This window comes from Oncorhynchus keta, chromosome 32, assembly GCF_023373465.1.
Source record: "Oncorhynchus keta strain PuntledgeMale-10-30-2019 chromosome 32, Oket_V2, whole genome shotgun sequence".
NCBI classification, from domain to species: domain Eukaryota; kingdom Metazoa; phylum Chordata; class Actinopteri; order Salmoniformes; family Salmonidae; genus Oncorhynchus; species Oncorhynchus keta.
This window is the reverse complement of record NC_068452.1, coordinates 10,880,594-10,901,349: the sequence shown is the minus strand read 5'-3', so window position 1 is coordinate 10,901,349 and position 20,756 is coordinate 10,880,594. Positions and strand designations below refer to the sequence as shown.

The 20,756-nt window shown below is 40.0% G+C and overlaps 2 protein-coding genes across 2 annotated transcripts in view; both read right to left on the bottom strand.

The window, feature by feature from the left end:
* The window catches only part of LOC127914400 (uncharacterized), a 156,513-nt gene that overhangs the window by 41,448 nt on the left and 94,309 nt on the right, over positions 1 to 20,756 (bottom strand). The gene's annotated exons all lie outside the window — the stretch shown is intronic.
* Positions 1 to 20,756, bottom strand: part of LOC118365090 (zinc finger protein 271-like) — a 46,078-nt gene that overhangs the window by 22,255 nt on the left and 3,067 nt on the right. Inside the window, exon 2 of the mRNA XM_052490164.1 lies at positions 7,760 to 8,988. Coding sequence (XP_052346124.1) covers positions 7,760 to 8,988 — 1,229 coding nt within the window. The remainder of the gene's footprint in view (positions 1 to 7,759; positions 8,989 to 20,756) is intronic.

Here is a 20,756-nt window from a genome sequence, read left to right as displayed (position 1 = left end):
GGTACTTTCCATCTTGTACCGGTATAGTTTGGTGCAATCCCCCACCTGTCCAAGATCCTCTTGTGGCAGGGAGGAGACTGTGCGCCATGCCTTCTGGGACTGTGCCTTTGCCGGACTAGTCTGGGCTAGGGCACGGGTGATGCTAGGTGTGGTTAGGAGTGATTTTGTTTTGACATGGGCTAGGCTAGAGAGAGGCGTAGGGAGAGCAAAGGGAACGGATAGGGACAGGTTTCTGCTCTGGCTTCTCATGAGTCTCTTTAAAAAGGGACTGTGGGAAGCCAGGAAGAATTTAGTCAAGACAGGGAGAGATTGGGGGGGTGGAAGGGATAGTGAGAAGGGTGGAAGGTGATTTGAGGGGGAGGATGAAGAGGGAGGAGAGGAAGTGGGGGAAGCATGCGGCACGGGAGAGGTGGAAAGGGGGTTTAGGGCTGGGAGTGTTAGAGTGAGTTTGGTAAGGGGATAGATTAGGGAAGGGGAGATAGGGAAAGGGTTAGGTATTGGTTAGGTATGACGGGGAGGGACGATGCTCCCCTGAGGTTTGTTTTTGTTTGATATTTTTGTAAATAGAATTAATTAAGAATGAATGAGAGATATGATTTTGTAAAGTGTGAATGGTATTGATTGTAAATAAATTATTTTAACCACACTTCCTGTCTTTGAGTTTGGTGTGGGTTTTTCTTGTCTCTTCTTGGGGAGATTTAGCGGGTCTCATGGTGGGTGTCTTTTAGGTCCCGGTTGTTGTTACTAGTCAACATTTAGTGGACACACCCATAGTGTCTTTCAGAGCCCCTCCTAAAAAACATGCTTGTATTTTGGGTTGGATATAGCATCCAATTAATATTTTAATCAATGGCATTTCCTTAGTCTTTCAGTTATTGTTTTTTATTTCTGTTTTTTCCTGTGAAGCCATTGTCTGAAATGTACTGTATAAATACATCTTGATTTGATTTCAACAAATGAACCCAAATGACCAATCAATTGTTTCAGTAGCTACTATCTTGTCTCATCGCTACAACTCCCGTAAGGTTGAAGGTCATGCGTCCTCCGATACACAACCCAACCAAGCCGCACAGCGCTCATCCAACCCGGAAGCCAGCCGCACCAATGTGTCGGAGGAAACACCGTGCAACCTTGGTTAGCGCCCACTGCTCCTGGCCCGCCACAGGAGTCGCTGGTGCGCGATGAGACAAGGACATCCCTACCTGTCAAGCCCTCCCTAACCCGGGCGACGCTATGCCAATTGTGCGTCGCCCCACAGACCTCCCGGTTACGACAGAGCCTGGGCGCGAACCCAGAGTCTCTGATGGCACAGCTGGCGCTGCAGTACAGCACCCTTAACCACTGCGCCACCCGGGAGGCAGCATCAGCTGATATCTCAAAGTGCTGTACAGACACCCAGCCCAAAACCCAAAACAGCAAGCAATGCAGGCGTAGAAGCATGGTGGCTAGGAAAAACTCCCTAGAAAGGCCAAAACCTAGGAAGAAACCTAGAGGGGAACCAGGCTATGAGGGTTGGCCAGTCCTCTTCTGGCTGTGCCGGTTGCCCATTAGTCTTTCAGTTGTTAGTCTTCTGTTTGTTGTGTAATAAATATTTTTAACATTTAATTTTTGTAATTATTTTTTTCCTTTGAAGCCATTGTGTTGCATCCATGTCTGAAATGTGCTGTATAAATGAAGCTTGATTTGATTTCAACAAATTAACCCAATGACTGACCAATCAATAGACTCTTGGACCATCTTAGTATGAAAAGCAGTATCAATCCCGGTGTTCAAGCCTGCTGAAGGCTTGGTGGAATGGTAAACACCACCCCCGGCTCTACCAGGGGCTTGAGGTGGTCTCCCTCCCTCTGCTTATGTCATGTTCTGTGGCCTTGCTGTTCCATTTCTTGACTGCCCTTGTAACTCAGAAACACATTTAGTCATATTATATAAAACACTCAAAGTTATGGATGTGGAGCATCTATGGCCTCAGTTACACCTGGCACCTAAATGTGATTTCTGTCATCTGATCACTCCAAGCTGCATTAGGTTCAGATCTAACAGGATGGGCCTTTGACATCGTCTGGACGCAGTCAGGCCACCAAATATGCATAAGCAATGTAAAGAGATGTGGGGAAAAGTAAATTCTACACAAATTACCTTCATAATATCAAAGACCAAATGTGTGTGCCTGAGGGGAAATTACCTTTCATACAGCCAAAGGGGGTGAGAAATTACACCAATATCAGTGGATAATTTGCACTAATGTAAATAAACATGGATGATGGAACATATTACCTTTTGCTTACGTGATAAACCGCTAAGGGGACATAAATATTTACCATCTAAACCATGTGTGACCTCTCACCTCTCTGTCTGTAGAAGTGTTCTTCCTAACCAGTCCTTCAACAACTCTCTGACTGAGCTCCACCCTCACTGGGTCTTCAGAGGAGAGGAAGGCTGAGGAGGGATGGAAGGATGAATGGATCAGTCAGTCAATAACATGTAGAGCTGCTGTCTGCTGTCTGACAAAATCACTATTTTAGTAGTTCATTAAAGTAATTAAGGCTTAATGACTGCTGAATACCAACTATCAATTACTTAGATCATGTTTTTTCAGGTAGAGATATATCCTTGGGACGTCCCTAGCCCATTGAAGTTAACATTTAAAATGGTTACGGTCGGGGTTAGGGTTTAGGGTAGGGATGTCCCAAGGATTCCAGATAGCATTGACCATCGTGCATTATTCTGTCTCTTATTCTGTACTTTTAAATATGAAATATCCTTATTATGTGAAATTGAATGAAACAATAATGTATGTTGATGCTAATGTGATGTACAATATTCCATGATGTTTCTATATGATAACAATAGCGTAATATATTTAATATGCCATATAGTATTTTTTAACATTAATGAATTTTAATTAACTTAATCATTATGACACATCCCTCACTATTGTCATTGGTTGCACTAATTTCACTGTTTGTCTACATAACCTCATTCAAGTATTCATGACATCACCCTGAGGAAGGCACAGTGATGCTGAAACGTTGGTAAAAACCCATTAAATTGCTGGGAGTTTATACATGGAGTGTGTGACTTTCTTTATTTTGATAGTTTATTCACCGTTAGTCAGCACCACCACACAAACTATTTTCTTGGTGTGCGCCAGCTCATGTTTTATAAGGATAGGTAACAACATGCTGATCCCCACGCTGATCCTCAAGGAAGGGGCCCCTCAGGAGTGTGTGCTCAGCCCCCTCCTGTACTCCCTGTTCACTCATGACTGCACGGCCAGGCACGACTCCAACACCATTATTAAGTTTGCCGAAGCCACAACAGTGAACAGCCTGATCACAAACAACGACGGGACAGCCCACCATAATTTGCAAATAAATTCATTAAAAATCCTACAATGTGATTTTCTGGATTTTGTTTCTCATTTTGTCTGTCATAGTTGAAGTGTATCTATGATGAAAATTACAGGCCTCTTTCATCTTTTTAAGTGGGTGAACTTGCACAATTGGTTGCTGACTAAATACTTTTTTGTATATATATATATATTTATTTTTAAATATATATTTTACTGCTTGTAAGACTATTCTTTGACACTTTCTCTTCCTTTCCTAAATTCTTATAGGACAGAACATGGACACAATGCAATTGGGACCAAGAAGACGGTACAGATATGTTGTAGGACAGCTGCATTTGAAGTGTACATTTAACCTACATAACAGTCAAAACAAACTGAAATCTATTAGCATACAAATGTGTGCTTCTCAGAAATGAATCAAGTCCATTGAATGGATATAGACAAAAATATAATTCAAGGACAATCAGAGGTAGAGAGGCGAGGCAGGGGTGAGGACATCGTACTGCTATTTTGACAGTCCCTGAAGGACAATACAGAAGAGGGATTTGCTCTTATTCCTTCCCTTTCTCTAATGTATTTTGTTATAAAATAAGCAAGTGTAGTAAGATCATTGCTTTACTTTACTAGGACTGGAGACCACAGCAGCGATTCTGCTCTTGCCCAACATCTTCAATGAGGACCCGAGTGGCCTCTATGTCTGTGACAAGGTATGCCTATACACCAATCATATGTTTCTTCATAAACATAAGTGTGCATGCTTATATAAAACTACAGCTGAACATTTGTTATGTTCTTTGTTAATTGTATGTGTATTCATCTTTTCTTACTTTTGTTGACACAGATTTCACCGCTCTTCACTCATTTGCTGCTCATCGGCGGAAATTCATTTCACCAGGAGAGTGAAATCCCGCTGGCCTTTGATGGGGAGAACATCCACGCCCTCAAGGACGTACCCATGGGACTTAGGGCTCTGCTATGGCTGGATTTTAAAAATTTCCCTTAAATTTCCCAAAAAATGTCAGAAAAACACTTATGTTGTTAAGTTACTGTGTTCTGGGGAGAAGAGAAGTTTGGGTGAAGTTACCAGGGCCGGCCATAAAGATGGCAAACTTCCTAACATAACTAAGTGGATAAGCTAAATCTGTACTTTAGCATCAAGTCTACAATATTGTTAGTTGACCTATGATTCATTTTTAATGTATGTTGTTTTTATTGTACACCATTATTTATATACATGTCATGAAAAGCACTATACAAAGTAAATGTATTATTTATTATGGTCTGACATGTCTGCAGAAATGTTGCAATTTTGTAATGTGTTTTGCTTGGTAAACTGTTTTGTAAATATTAATTCACATTTGTGGTGCCACTCAATTTTTTTAATTATTTAAACAATATTGTAGATATTGTTATTAAAATATATTTTTTAGAATGGAGGGAGGGTGGACAGGGAGTTTTAAAAAATTAACCCCAAAAGGTTATTTGAGGAACCATTATAAGGGGTTCTTCAAAGAACTTATAGGGGTTCCCACAAAAGGTTCTTCAAATAACTTTTAGGATATTCCAGGAACCTTTACTCTTTAATGTATATTGATGAACGTCACCTTGTTCGAGAGACATTTACATAGTTATGCCCAGCCAAATTTGGGATGACTTTTTTGGGGCGAAATAGCAGCCACAACAGACAGACAACGCATGATATCGCCCATAATTTGACCTCCTTGGACGTTACGTGCTGAGTGGGTATGACCAAAGTTTTTCTGTTTAGCTACACTTTGTAGTACATTTTTACACTATAATAAATGTTTCTGATGCCACATCGCCTGTTTTCAAAGGGAGTTGTTGGTTTTTATGGGCAGTCGTCTTTTAGCTTTTTGTCTGCAAGTATTTTCTCAACTGCGATACCAACTCCAGTCAGCAGATGGCGATGTGCATCTTTCAGGTGATTCTGCCACTGTGACGGGATGCTTCTTCAACAGCAAGTCAGCCACCTTGGTTCACTCGAACTTAATGGAAAAAGGTTTAATCAATAAATCTAGCAATTCCTTTCATACTGGGAAGAAAAAAATGGGGTACAGGTTTAAAACAATTACAGGTGCACCTTACTATCTTATACTATATCATAAATGGTCTTAACTAGTAAACACAGATTCTAGTTTTCATCCAGTTCACACAGATAGCTGACTCAGCCTCCTGGCTGGTACCTGTTTACACCTCCAAGGTGCCCCCCTCACACAGGAATACACACTCAGAGCCTACGAGGCTTTTCTAAGAACTCCACTTTACGTGTTTCGGTCACATATATATATATATATATTTTTTTAACTACGTTTGAGATGTGGTATCCACTCGGCTCGCTGCCTCTCAGATCAAAGGTGGGTCCATCTGCTCCGTTCCCGAAGTGTGATCTCCCTGAGATCCCATGTTTGAGGGATCCCTCGTGCACGATTTACCCAGGTCGTCAGGAGCGGTCACCAAGTGAAGAATAACATCCCCATATGTGGTTAATTTCTTTAATATCAATTGAGGAGAGACAAACTTATCACACAAGTCAGAGTTATTCTGAAACTAAATCTTTATTCACTTATTAATAAGGGAGCAGGTCAATACAACGCACACATATAAAGTCAATCAATTGAGTGTTCTACGATAATGATGGCTGGTCGATGAATCACCCCCAGATGATTCGTTGAGAGCCACGATACAAAAGTACAAAGGTCTTTTACAGCCAAGATGCACCTCTTTCAACCTACATGACCAACAACATATGTATAGAATGGGTCACAAGGTTAAGATTTGTATGAAAGACACTTATAATTCTCAGCAGACAGTATCTGCTGTAAAAACAGTACACTTTGTGTAGAGACCAGGGTCTGGCCCTGGGGTCATCTCTCCCTGGTACCATAAAATACAGAAACATTAACTCATGCTCTGGAATGCGGTCTCTTTAGGTTTTATCACCCAAAAGACATTGTAAATCTCCTGTCAGTGTTATCTCCCAGAGGCCCATCCCAGTAGAACACACAGACACAATAGTTCTAAGAACCCTCTATTCTGTTGCATAAAACAACCATTTGATGCAATAAAAGTATTATAACATAATGTTGCCATTTTGCTCTCGGTGTCCACTGAAAGTTGACTAGTAAATAACAACTGGGACCTAAAAGACAAGCACCATGAGACCCACTAAATCTGCCAAAGAAGAGGAAAACAAAAGAAAAACCAACCCCAAACTTAAAGACAGGAAGTAAAACAAAACGATAGCGCAACTAAAGTTGTTGACTCTCCACATCTATCAAGACAACTGGAGCACTGGGTCAGACACTCTTAAATAGCACCTGGGGAGCACAGGTAAAACAACTTCGTAGCAACGAGATGGACAAGCCAGCACAGGTGTAACATACTGACTAACAAGGTGACACCAATCAGTGCGCGCCATACGTGCTAACGAGCTATACATGCTAAAATCCAAACCTCAAAATATAAATGGAAAAACCAAAGACGAACACCTTATTAAGAGATTAAGAGAATGCTTACCACCAACAGAAAACAACTTTTATTTCACATTATAACATGGTGACTACAGGCTGTCAACAATTAAAAACAAGAAATAAACAAAAAAAATCCCCACTAGCTTCTAGAACTCTCGTCCTCATCTCCAAAACGGAAAAACGTGCAGCCAAAATAAGATCCATCTCAACTCACTGGCTAAACACAAAACCTTTTGACTGCCCAACCTTCAGAACATCAGAAACTAAGTTGTCCTCACCATGGACACAAGCACCAAAAACACTGTTGTTTTGACAAGTAGCAATAAATCACTGATATCGATTGGAGGGGAAAATCAGATTGTATGTGCTGTTGAAAAGAACACAACTAAAAAAAGACATGGAAATGGGAGACATATTTTACCTCACTGGTTAGGGGACAACCTGCAGAAGACAATCAGCTACATTTGGGAGTGATGCACTTAAATGTAGGGGTCACTAAACAAAGGAACGCAACACTTATTTGTCATCACTCATCGATATAATGCTAAAGTCATTCGTGCGAGAAGGAGATGAGGTTGCACGTCCTGTTAAAACTAACAGCTCAAAAACCACACGGAATCTGGGAATAATGTGTATATCCCTGGTTAGAGGACAATTTGTAGAAAACAGCTCAGTATAATTTGAAGTGTTGCATTTTGATTCAAGTGGTTCACCAACATGGTAAGTGTAACACAACTCCTTTTTTGTTAAATCACATAAATAGCATTTCAATTCAGAGCCTGGATTTTTCCCAAGGCTAATATCCAGATCATGCTGAAATCAATTGAACAGGGGACAAACACTTAGGGTTCTACAAACATTTAGGGTTAAAAACATTCTACATTGTGACATCATTTCATTGATATCATGATACAACTCCTTCATGTATTTTCTGATGTTTGATCAGAGATCTTTTATCAGAGTATCTCTTGTCACACTGATCACAGCTATAAGCTTTCTCTCCTGTGTGTGTTCTCTGGTGCACTGTCAGCTCTCCAGAGTGATCAAATATCTTCCCACATTGATCACAGCTGTAAGTTCTCTCTCCTGTGTGTGTTCTCTGGTGTGATACCAGATGGCCAGATCGGCCAAAACTCTTCCCACATTGATCACAGCTATAAGGTTTCTCTCCTGTGTGTATTCTCTGGTGCACTGTCAGCTCTCCAGATCCAAAAAAACTCTTCCCACATTGACCACAGCTATAAGGTTTCTCTCCTGTATGTGTTCTCTGGTGTAGAGTCAGATTGCCAGATGTTGTAAAACTCTTCCCACATTGATCACAGCTATAAGGTTTCTCTCCAGTGTGTGTTCTTTGGTGTAGAGTCAGAGAGCCAGATGTAGTACATCTCTTTCCACATTGATCACAGCTAAAAGGTTTCTCTCCTGTGTGAGTTCTCTGGTGCACTGTCAGCTCTCCAGGTCGACCAAAACTCTTCCCACATTGATCACAGCTATAAGATTTCTTGCCTGTGTGTATTCTCTGGTGTTGCATCAGATGGCAAGATTGACCAAAACTCTTCCCACATTGCCCACATCTATAAGGTTTCTCTCCTGTGTGTGTTCTCTGGTGTTGAGTCAGAGTGCTAGATGCAGCAAAACTCTTCCCACATTGACCACAGCTATACGATTTCTCTCCTGTGTGTGTTCTCTGGTGCACTGTCAGCTCTCCAGATCTACCAAAACTCTTCCCACATTGAACACAGATATGAGGTTTCTCTCCTGTGTGAGTTCTCTGGTGTCTTGTCAGATGGCAAGATTGGCCAAAACTCTTCCCACATTGACCACAGCCATGAGGTTTCTCTCCTGTGTGAGTTCTCTGGTGTCTTGTCAGAAGGCAAGATTGACCAAAACTCTTCCCACATTGATCACAGCTAAAATATTTATCTTCTGTGTGTGTTCTCTGATGAATTTTAATGCCTGACGAGGTGAATCTCTTCCCACAGTCACAGCAGCAGTGAGTTCTCTTTCCTGTGGATCTCTGCAGGTTTTTCTTGCGGTGTTCTGACCTCGAGTGACTCTTCTCTGAGTGACTCTTCTCTGCCTCTTCAGCATCATGAGGTTGTTGAGGCTCCCCAGAGGATCCACGATAGTCACGTATCTCTCCTGTGTGAACAACAAAGTCAGAGAGATGATTAAAGGCCCACAACAGCGGTAATCCACTGTAAAAGGTGATGCCAACAGCGTAGCCATGATGTTGTACAACAAATGACGTCTGTAATGAATATTACAATTATTTGACAATTGTCTTAAAATGAGCAACAAGTCATATTTTGTCTTGTTTTCACATTAGTAGTAACATCGATGATTGTAGGCTAGAAATACGTTCTTCATGTTGTTGAAACCCTAAGTAGTGTGCCAGACAACTTTTGGTCTCTCTTTATGTGTTTGCTAAAATTGCAGCACGAGGGCAATTTGATTGCAGAAACTCCTCTCTGCTAATGAGGAAATCGATAGTTATGGATGAAGTAGATCTTCCTGGAGCAAAAATGGTGAGCAAGATTTTAGTTTTTCACAATGTAATCTGAATGTGAATGGGGGGAAAACTCCAGTACACGTGGTCAGGCTTTAGGCATTGTTTCAGGCTTCTATTCTAAAAAATGTGAGAGATACACACTATAAATAAGTCAGTGGATATTGGAAAATTACCAGACCTGTTCAGTGAGCGTGGCCGACACAGTGTACTTTTTGTTTTTCATTTTCTAATGACGGAGAAATTGTCCGGTTGAAATATTATGAATATTTATGACAAAAACATGCTGAGGATTGAATATAAACATCGTTTGACATGTTTCTCCGAACCTTAATGATGGTTTTTGGATTTTTCGTCAGTCTTGAGGACGCGCTTTGAGACAATGAATTTATGGACAAAACGAGCTGACAAAATTTATGTTTCTGGATATAAAGAGGGACTTTATCGAACAAAACAAACATTTATTGTGCAACTAGGAGTCTTTTCAGTGACACTATATGAAGATCATCAAAGGTAAGGAATTCATTTTGTTATTTCGGACTTTTGTGACGAATCCACCTGGCTGCTAACTGTATTTAACTGTTTTGGTAGCTGAGCGCTATCCTCAGATCATCGCTTTCGCCGTGAAGCCTTTTTTAAATCTGACACAGCGGTTGCATTAAGAAGAAGTTAATCTTTAAGCCTATGTATAACACATGTATGTTTTCTGAATTTATATCATGAGTATTTATGTTTTGTTGAATGTCACCCAGTGCATTTTTTTGGAGAAAGTTGATTACTGAACATAACGCGCCTAACCAAAATTAGGTTTTTGGATATAAAGAGGAACTTTATCGAACAAAACAAACATTTATTGTGTAACAGGGACTCTTGAGAGTGCCACCAGATGAAGATCATCAAAGGTAAGTGATTCGTTTTATTGCTCTTTCTGACGTTTGTGTTCCACAAACCTGGTTGAAAAATTATTTTAATTTATTTTGTATGAGGGCACTGTCCTCAGATTTTGAATTCTTACACAGCGGCTGGATTAACAAGCAGTTAAGTTTTATTTTGATGTATAACACATATTTTCAAGAATGTTAAATATTTGAATATAGTATTTTTTGAATTTCACGCTCTGCAATTTCACAGGATGTTGGCCAGATGGGACGCTAGCGTCCCACATGCACAAGAGAGGTTAAGAGCAGTTGGAGGCCACAGAAGGAGTGTTATATGGCATTGAAGCTCGTTTGGAGGTTTGTTAACCTCTCTATGGTAGGGGGCAGTATTTTGACAGTATTTTGAAAAGCGTGCCCAGAGTAAACAGCCTGTTACTCAGGCCCAGAAGATAGGTTATGCATATAATTGGTAGATTTGGATAGAAAACACTTTAAAATAATGTCTGTGAGTATAACAGAACTCATATGGCAGGTGAAAACCTGAGAAAAATCCATCCAGGAAGTGGGATTTCTGAAGTTTGTAGTTTTCAATTGAATGTCTACACAGTATCCGATGGCTGTGGGGTCAGATAGCACTTCCTATGGCTTCCACTAGATGTCAAGAGTCTTTAGAAATTGTTTCAGGCTTGTATTGTGAAACATGAGAGAATAAGACCACTCAGATTAAGTGGTCTGTCTGATGGCCCAGAGTTGTTTATTGCGCGTGGCCGAGAGCACGCCGTGTGTTATTTTTCCTTTCTATTGACAACGCTATTGTCCGGTTGAAATATTATTGCATATTTATGCTAAAAAGGATTGATTATAGACATCGTTTGGCATGTTTCTAAGAACTTTACCTATATTATTTGGACTTTTCATCTGACTGTTGTGTGCGCCTTGGAGCTAGTTGATAACTGAACAAAACGCTCAAACCAAATGGAGGTTTTTGGACATAAAGAGGAACTTTATTGAACAAAACAAACATTTATTGTGTAACTGGGAGTCCTGTGAGTGCAACCATATGAAGATCATTAAAGGTAAGTGATTAATTTTATCGCTAATTCTGACTTTTGTTGACTCATCCACTTGGCTGGTATGTAATGTTTTGCTAGCAGAGCGCTGTACTCAGAAAATCGCATGGTATGCTTTCGCCGGAGATCCTTTTTGAAATATGACACGGCCTATGTATAACATTTGTATCTTTTGCGCTCTGCAATTTCACTGGATGTTGGCCATGTGGGACGCTTGCGTCCCAACTACCCCAGAGAGGTTAACACAGTGTCCAAAGAAGGGCCAGATGTATACAGAATGGTGTCGTCTGCGTAGAGGTGGATTAAGGAATCACCCGCAGCAAGAGCGACATTGTTGATATATACAGAGAAAAGAGTTGGCCCGAGAATTGAACCCTGTGGTACCCCCATACAGACTGCCAGAGGTCCGGACAACAGGCCAGGTCGATGAAGACGGCTGCACAGTACTGTTTTTTATCGATGGCGGTTATGATATCGTTTAGTACCTTGAGCGTGGCTGAGGTGCGCAAATGACCAGCTCGAAAACCGGATTGCACAGGGGAGAAGGTACGATAGGATTTGAAATGGTCAGTTATCTGTTTATTAATCTCTCTAGGGTAGGGGGCAGTATTTTGACATCCGGATGAAAAGTAAACTCCCTGTTACTCAGGCCCAGAAGCTAGGAAGCTCGGATATGCATATAAAACACTAACGTTTCCATAACTGTTAAAATAATGTCTGTGAGTATAACATAACTCATATAGCAGGCGAAACTCTGATAAAAATCCAATCAGGAAGTGTGAAATCTGAGGTTTGTAGTGTTTTAAGTGATTGCCTATCCAATATGCTGTGTCTGTGGGGTCAGATCCAGTAGATGTCAACAGTCTTTAGAAAGTTGCTTCTATTGTGAAAAATTAGAGAATAAGAGCTCTCAAAGCAAATGGCGGGCTGGAAGGAAATAGTTGGGTAAATAGTTGGGTAACACGCATGGCCGTGAAGCGTTGTGCCTTTAGAATACTGAACATAACGCGCCATTTTCAACTGAGGTTTTTGGACATAAAGAGGGACTTTATTAAACAAAACTAACATTTATTGTGTAACATGAAGTCCTGGGAGTGCCATCTGATGAAGATCCTCAAATGTTAATGATTAATTGAATCGCTATTTCTGACTATTGTGAGCCCTCTCCTTGGATGGAAAATGGCTGTTGGAAAGGTGACAAGGCGCTGACCTAACATAATCGTATGGTGTGCTATCGACTTAAAGCCTTTTTGAAATCGGACACAGTGGTTGGATTAGCAAGAAGTTTATCTTTAAAATGGTGTATAATACTTGTATGTTTGAGGAATTTTAATTATGGGATTTTTGTTGTTTTGAATTTGGCGCCCTGCAATTTCACTGGCTGTTGGCCAGGTGGGACGCTAGCATCCCACATACACAAGAGAGGTTAACTTGGCTTTCGAAGACTTTAGAAAGGCAGGACAGGAAGGATATAGGTCTTTGCATCTAAAAAGATTTAGATGCAAGTGGCTGTTCCACTGGATGTCATAAGGTGTATGCACCAATTTGTAAGTCGCTCTGGATAAGAGCGTCTGCTAAATGACTTAAATGTAAATGTAAATGTTAACAGTTTGGGTCTAGAGTGTCACCCCCTTTGAAAAGGGGGATGACCACGGAAGCTTTCCAATCTTTAGGAATCTCAGACGACACAAAAGAGAGGTTGAACAGACTAGTAATAGGGGTTGCAACAATGGCGGCAGATATTTTTAGAAAGAGAGGGTCCAGATTGTCTAGCCCAGCTGATTTGTACAGGTCCGGGTTTTACAGCTCTTTCTGAACATCAGCTATCTGGATTTGTGTGAAGGAGAAGCCGGGGAGGCTTGGGCAAGTAGCTGCAGGTGGTGCAAAGCTGTTGGCCAGGTTTGGGGTAGCCAGGAAGAAAGCATGGCCAGCTGTAGAGAAAAGCTTATTGAAATTCTCAATTATTGTGGATTTATCGGTGGCTACAGTGTTTCCAAGCCTCCGTGCAGTGGGAAGCTGGGAGGAGGTGCTTTTATTCTCCATGGACTTTACAGTGTCCCAAAACTTTCGTGAGTTTGAGCTACAGGATGCAAATTTATTTTTGAAAAAGCTAGCCTTTGCTTTCCTAACTGACATATTGCGGTGACTATTCGATGCTAGTGCAGTACGCTACAGGATGTTTTTGGATGTTTTTGTGCTGGTGGAGGGCAGTCAGATCTGGAGTGAACCAAGGACAGTATATTTTCTTAGTTCTACATTTTTTGAAAGGGACATGCTTATTTAAGATGGTGAGGAAATGACATTTAAAGAACAACCAGGTATCCTCGACTGATGGGATGAGGTCAATATCCTTCCAGGATACCCGGGCCAGGTCGATTAAAAAGGCCTGCTCGCAGAAGTGTTTTATGGAGCGTTTGACAGTGATGAGGGGTGGTCGCTTGACTGCGAACCCATAACAGATGCAGGCAATGTGGCAGTGATCGCTGAGATCCTGATTGAAAACAGCAGAGGTGTATTTGGAGGGCAAGTTGGTCAGGATAATATCTATAAGGGTGCAAATGTTTACGGATTTAGGGTTGTACCTGATGGGTTCCTTGATAATCTGTGTGAGATTGAGGGCATCTAGCTTGGATTGTAGGACGGCCGGGGTGTTAACCTCTCTCGGTAGCGCGATGAAATTCGACAACATAAGGTGATCGCTACATAAATAGTCATATTAAACATTCATGAAAATACAAGTGTCTCACATGTTTTGAAAGCCTAGAATCTTGCTAATCCAACTGCGTTGTCAGATTTAAAAAAGGATTTACTGCGAAAGAATACGATGCGATTATCTAAGGATAGAGCTTCAACTATAAAATAAATTGTTTACCTTTGGCGATCTTCCTCTGTTTGCAATCCCAATGCTCATTGTTACACAATGAATGGTCTTTTGTTTGATAAAATCCTTTTTTATAGCCTAACACGAAACATTTTGTGAACCGCTTGTGTCATGAATTCCGTCTCATTCCATTTGACAACACATTCAAGGTAAATACACACACAAAACGTGACTTTTCCAGTCATGTTTGGTTTCATTGCAATCAACTGGTTTGTTTAACACAACCAAACCTGATGGGTCATTTTGCGGGATGTATTGACTGAAAGAAACCGATTTGAAGACAACAAGTAATGACATCATTGTGCACCAATGATTTGCCTGCTGTTTCGTTGATTGACTGTATTTTAACCGAATGACCACTGATCGTCTTGAAATCTAGCTGGGTAGATAGCCAATGAGCTGAGGTAAACGGCAATATGTAATGTTTATGTGTTGGAAGACCAACCCATGTAGTAAACTCCGGCGTAAAGAGGTTCATTCGCCATTAACGATTCATACCGGAAGGAGCAACGGATGTTGCGCACAGCATTGTTTTGGTGAAGCGCATATTCAGCTGTTTATATATCAATCAGTATAGCGACTAAGTCAGGAAAAGCTAAATCTAAGTCTAGATATACAGATGTACACACAATTTTAGGAGAAATTGATCGAGGATGATTCATTTAGCGATTCCCAAATGGAGAAATATTTTTTGAGGACATCGTTTTGGACTGGTAAGTTCTTCTCATGCTAATGCCGTTGTTTAAAATTAATAATATAAAATATTATTTGTGAAATGAAATAGCCTATTTGAGGCTGTTGAGGGGAGGGCAGGCCCACATCAATGGCCAAAGTGAAATGGAGACAGAAGATACAGCTGGTCTGTTGTAATATAATAAAGACAGTAGATCTAGCTGAAATGTAATAATATAAACGAGACAGTAGATCTAGCAGGTCTATAATAATATATTCAACCTTATGTTCCCTGTACTCTATATATATTTGGGCTACTTGTGTGGGACACCTGGGTGACTTCATGATAAATGTATTGTAGCACACTCATTTTGGAAGTTATCATTCTGAAACTTTGCACAAGTACTGTTGCCCTGTTATGTTTTTCACTGAAATTGTCCCCATCATCCTATCTGAATGTTTGTTTTATCTTGTTCATTTTAAAGATGATGATACAACAATAAAAATAAAAAACGTATGTTTTTTTTCATTGTATTATCTAAACCAGATCTATTGTTTTATATTCTCCTACATCCAATTCACATTTACACAAACTTCAAAGTGTTTTCTTTCAAATGGTACCAATAATATGCATATCCTTGGTTCTGTGCCTGAGCTACAGGCAGTTAGATTTGGGTATGTCTTCAGGCGGAAATTGAAAAAAGTAGGGGGGTTAAGCATATCCCAGTTCAGGTCACCTAACAGAACGAACTCTGAGAATAGATGGGGGCAATCAATTCACATATGGTGTCCAGGGCACAGCTGGGAGCTGGGAGCTGGGGGGTCTATAACAGGTGGCAACAGTGAGAGACATTTCTGGAGAGATTAATTTGTTAAAATAGAAGCACACATTTTTTGGGCATGGACCTGGAAAGTATGACAGAACTTTGCAGGCCATCTCTGCAGTATATTGCAACTCCTCCCCCATTGGCAGTTCTATCTTGATGGGAAATGTTGTGGTTGGGGATGGAAATTTCAACATTTTTGGTGGTCTTCCAAAGCCAGGATTCAGACGCGGCAAGGACATCGAGGTAGGCGGAGTGTGCTAAAGCAGTGAGTAAAACAAACTTAGGGAGGAGGCTTCTGATGTTAACATGCATGAAACCAAGGCTTTTACTGTTACAGAAGTCAACAATTGAGAGCGCCCGGGGACACCCAGGGCCTGGGTTAACCTCTACATCACCCGAGGAACAGAGGAGTAGGATGAGGGTACGGCTAAAGGATATCAGAACTGGTCGTCTAGTGCGTTGGGAACAGAGAATAAAAGGAGCAGATTTCTAGGCGTGGTAGGATAGATTCAAGGCGTAATGTACGGACAGGGTTATAGTAGGGTGCAGGTACAGTGGAGGTAAACCTAGGCATTGAGTGATGATAGAGGTTGCATCTCTGGAGGCACCAGTTATGCTAGGTGAGGTCACCGCATGTGTAGGAGGTGGGACAAAAGAGCTCTCTGAGGCATGTTGATTGGGACTAGGGGCTCCGCAGTAAAATAAAACAATGATAACTACCCTAAACAGTATACAAGGCATATTGACATTAGAGAGAGACAAAGCGAGGCATAAAGCAATCACAGGTGTTGATTGGGAGAGCTAGCTAAGACAACAACGGCTAAGACAACAACAACAGGTAAAATGGCGATGAATGGGCAGAGAGGGTCAGTTAACTACACACAGGGCCTGAGTTTGAGGCTGGGACCAACAGATAAACAAAAGCAGGCATCACCTATGTAGCCAAGTGATCATAGGGTCCTGTGAACAGCACTAAGCAGTTGAAATCGGAAGTTTACATACACCTTAGCCAAATACACAATTCCTGTCTTAGGTCAGTTAGGATCACTACTTTATTTTAAGAATGTGAAATGTCAGAATAATAGTAGAGAGAATTATTTATTTCAGCTTCGATTTCTTTCATCACATTCCCAGTGAGTCAGAAGTCAGAAATACACTCAATTAGTATTTGTTAGCATTGCCTTTAAATTGTTTAACTTGGGTCAAACGTTTCGGGTAGCCTTCCACAAGCTTCCCACAGTAAATTGGATGAATTTGTGCACATTCCTCCTGACAGAGCTGGTGTAACTGAGTCAGCTCTCACACGCTTTTTCAGGTCTGCCCACAAAATTTCTATAGGATTGAGGTCAGGGCTTTGTGACGGCCACTCCAATACCTTAACTTTGTTGTCCAACCTGTTAGAGATAGGGGGCAGTATTTTCACTTTGGATGAATTGCGTGCCCATAATGAACTGCATCAAAATCTGTCCTAAATTGCTAATATATGCATATTATTATTACCATTGGATAGAAAACACTGACGTTTCTAAAAACGTTTGAATTATGTCTGTGAGTATAAGAGAACTCACAGGGCAGGCAATCTTCCAAACAAGTTTTGAAATCCTGAAAGTTAAAGCTATACGATATTACAGAGAACAAGTTAATTATCTCACATCTCTGAAATCATTTGTAATGTTGTGCTTCTTGTTCACAGGGGTAATTCATCCCAATGAATTAGGGTAATTCATCCCAATGAATTAGGGTAATTCATCCCAATGTTATCCCAATGTCATCCCAATGTTATTTTCTTTACGCTGTTAATACAAATAGAAAGGAGTTTCCAATATCCTAATTTCTTAAAACTTGTTAGGGCAGTGGTCCCTTGGTGGGAACATATATCAGCGGAAATTTCAAGTACGCCACGTATAGTTTTTGATAAAACTCAAACTTTCATTAAAATGCACATACAATATACTGAATTAAAGCTACACTCGTTGTGAATCTAGTTACCGAGTCAGATTTGTAAAATGCTTTTCGGCGAAAGCATGAGAAGCTATTATCTGATAGCATGTATCCCCCAAATACTGCACCGTCACCTAACGACAGATTTTGCAATAGCCGGGGGCTACTCAGAACGCAGAAATAAAATATAAAACATTCATTACCTTTGACGAGCTTCTTTCTTGGCACTCCTAGATGCCCCATAAACATTATTTTGGGTATTTTTTCGATTAAATCGGCCCATATATAGCCTAGATATCGATCTATGAACACTGTGTGAACAACGGAAAAAAATTGCGTTTTAGAACGTAACGTCATTTTTTAAAATTAAAAAAGTTGACGATAAACTTTCACAAAACACTTCGAAATACTTTTGTAATGCAACTTTAGGTATTAGTACACGTTAATAAGTGATAAAATTGATCACGAGGCAATGTCAATTCTATAGGTGTCCTTATTGAAATACTGTCCTGAGAAATCTCAACCAAAACATCCGGTCGGAGACCGGAGGGAATCGGTTCCCTTGATTCGGTTTGACCAAGAAACAAAGCCCAGGCAAATGACAAGACTCCAGACAACGTGTGGAAGCTGTAGGTACTGCAACCTCAGCCCTATTTAATCCGGTTCACCTATAACAATTCCTGGAAGTCGCGCATGGATATTGTTTTCCATTTTCAGTGATCAGATTTTCCTGCACTTTTCAATGAAACGCACGTTCTGTTATAGTCACAGCCGTGATTTAACCAGTTTTAGAAACGTCTGAGTGTTTTCTATCCACACATACTAATCATATGCATATACTATATTCCTGGCATGAATAGCAGGGCGCTGAAATGTTGCGCGATTTTTAACAAAAAGCTGCAAAAAGCTGCTTAAATTCTCGACATCCCTAACAAGATTATTAAAGTATTTCTGGTGATGGCAAGTGATAGTGATACACAAGCTAAGTCTATTTGAAACTTTGCCATCCCATGACAGCATTTACCGGCCCACCATGTTCAGAAGCTTTAAAACCACATAAAAATTATATTTAAAATCCAATTGCATTTTTGCCCAAAGTTAAGGTATGAATTATTCAAGCAAAACATAATTCATGCTGATTATTATTTTAGGCAATTTTAGTTTTGGAGTCAAAGATAGTTTTAATTTTTCAAACAGTTATTTTATTTCAGTTGACTAAATAGTTTCCCTCTATTAACCAGTCATAGGTACTGGTGACAAACAGACGGAACCCTTCTGTGGTAACAGTCGAGGGCGATATGTAATCAAATCTAATTCCCAGGAATGGGGTTCATATGAACCACAGAGAGTGTGTGTGGGATAATAACATGGCCTGTGTGAAATGATTTTGATGTGATATGAAAGTATTGTGTGAAATGATTTTGATGTGATATGAAAGTATTGTGTGAAATGATTTTGATGTGATATGAAAGTATTGTGTGAAATGATTTTGATGTGATATGAAAGTACAGCGATTTATGTTTCTAGAAACGTATTGCAATTTTGAATCGTTTCACATTTAGAAGGAATATTTGGATATTTTAGCGGGTGGGTATAATTTGTGGAACGTTCCAACAGGAATCCGTTCCAAAAACGTTGTAAATAACAAGGTTGCCAACAAGCAACGCATACAGAGTCGTATAACAGTAGAAGGAGATACCGGGTAGGGAGTGAGCTATGTAATTACGTTTTTTACTCACCACGTTTATTCGGAAAAAATGTCTCTTCGTTCTAGTAGCCTCCACCATTTCTCATTTGTTGGTTTAGTTATTATTTCCGCTGTTCCTGCATTTGCGGGTGAACTCTGTTGCGCCTCAATTGGGGAATCGCTGTGGTTGAAATGTAACTGATGATCGCAAGCCCCAGTATTTTATTAGCTAGGTGGCTTGTACACAATTGTTACCGATGATACTGTATATACCTACACGTACTACAGAAGCATGTATTTTATTTTGCCGTTCTCTCTGTGTTAATCCTTTTCCCCAAATATAGCAGGTAACTTGTGTCTATGTCGATGTTGTTGAGTTCATCTTGCCTAGTTAAATAAAGATAAAATAAATTAGAACATTTAAAATATATACATTCACCTATTTCAGATAACCCCAAGATGCTTGATTCACTACACCTGCTTTTGAATAACATTCCAGTCGTTTTTGCTTTACATTCCGACTTTTGAACTCTGGAGAGAGTTTGCTGCACTGAAAGTAAAGGGGCTGAATAATTTTGTACGCCCAATTTTTCAGTTTTTGATTTGTTAAAAAAGTTTGAAATATCCAATAAATGTTGTTCCACTTCATGATTGTGTCCCACTTGTTGTTGATTCTTCACAAAAAAATACAGTTTTATATCTTTATGTTTGAAGCCTGAAATGTGGTAAAAGGTCGCAAAGTTCAAGGGGGCCCGAATACTTTCGCAAGGCACTGTATATATGTGTGTAGTGTAGGTCTTCTTGAGGTCCAATAGGTGTCAGCACAGCTTCAATAATGTCACACCAGGTTCACAACATTTTTATTTATTTATTTTATTTCACCTTTATATAACCAGGAGGCAAGTTGAGAACAAGTTCTCATTTACAATTGCGACCTGGCAACATGTTTTTCATGTGTAACAAATCAAATTTTATGTCACATGCGCCGAATACTACATGTGTAGACCTTACAGTGAAATGCTGAAATGAAGCCCGTAACACATTTTTCTTACAACTAAATTGTTGGTTAAGTAAAACATAAGAAATAAAAGTAACAAATAATTAAAGATCAGCAGTAAAATAAAAATAGCAAGGCTATATACATGGGGTACCGGTGTTCCTTTCAAGTCCAGTGGTGTAATTTACTTAACACAAATGTATTTAAACTACTCCACTACATTTAGTTCATATCCGTTTTTTTTTGTATCTGTACTTTTACTCTTTCTGTTTCTATACAACATTCAATTTTACTTCACCACATTTTTAAAGAAATTAATATATTTTTTACTCCATACAGTTTCCCTGGCACCCAAAAGTACTTTATGCATTTGAATGCTATGCCGGACAGGAAAATGTTTGAATATTTTACTGGTTCACTTTCACTTTTACTTGAGACATTTTCTATT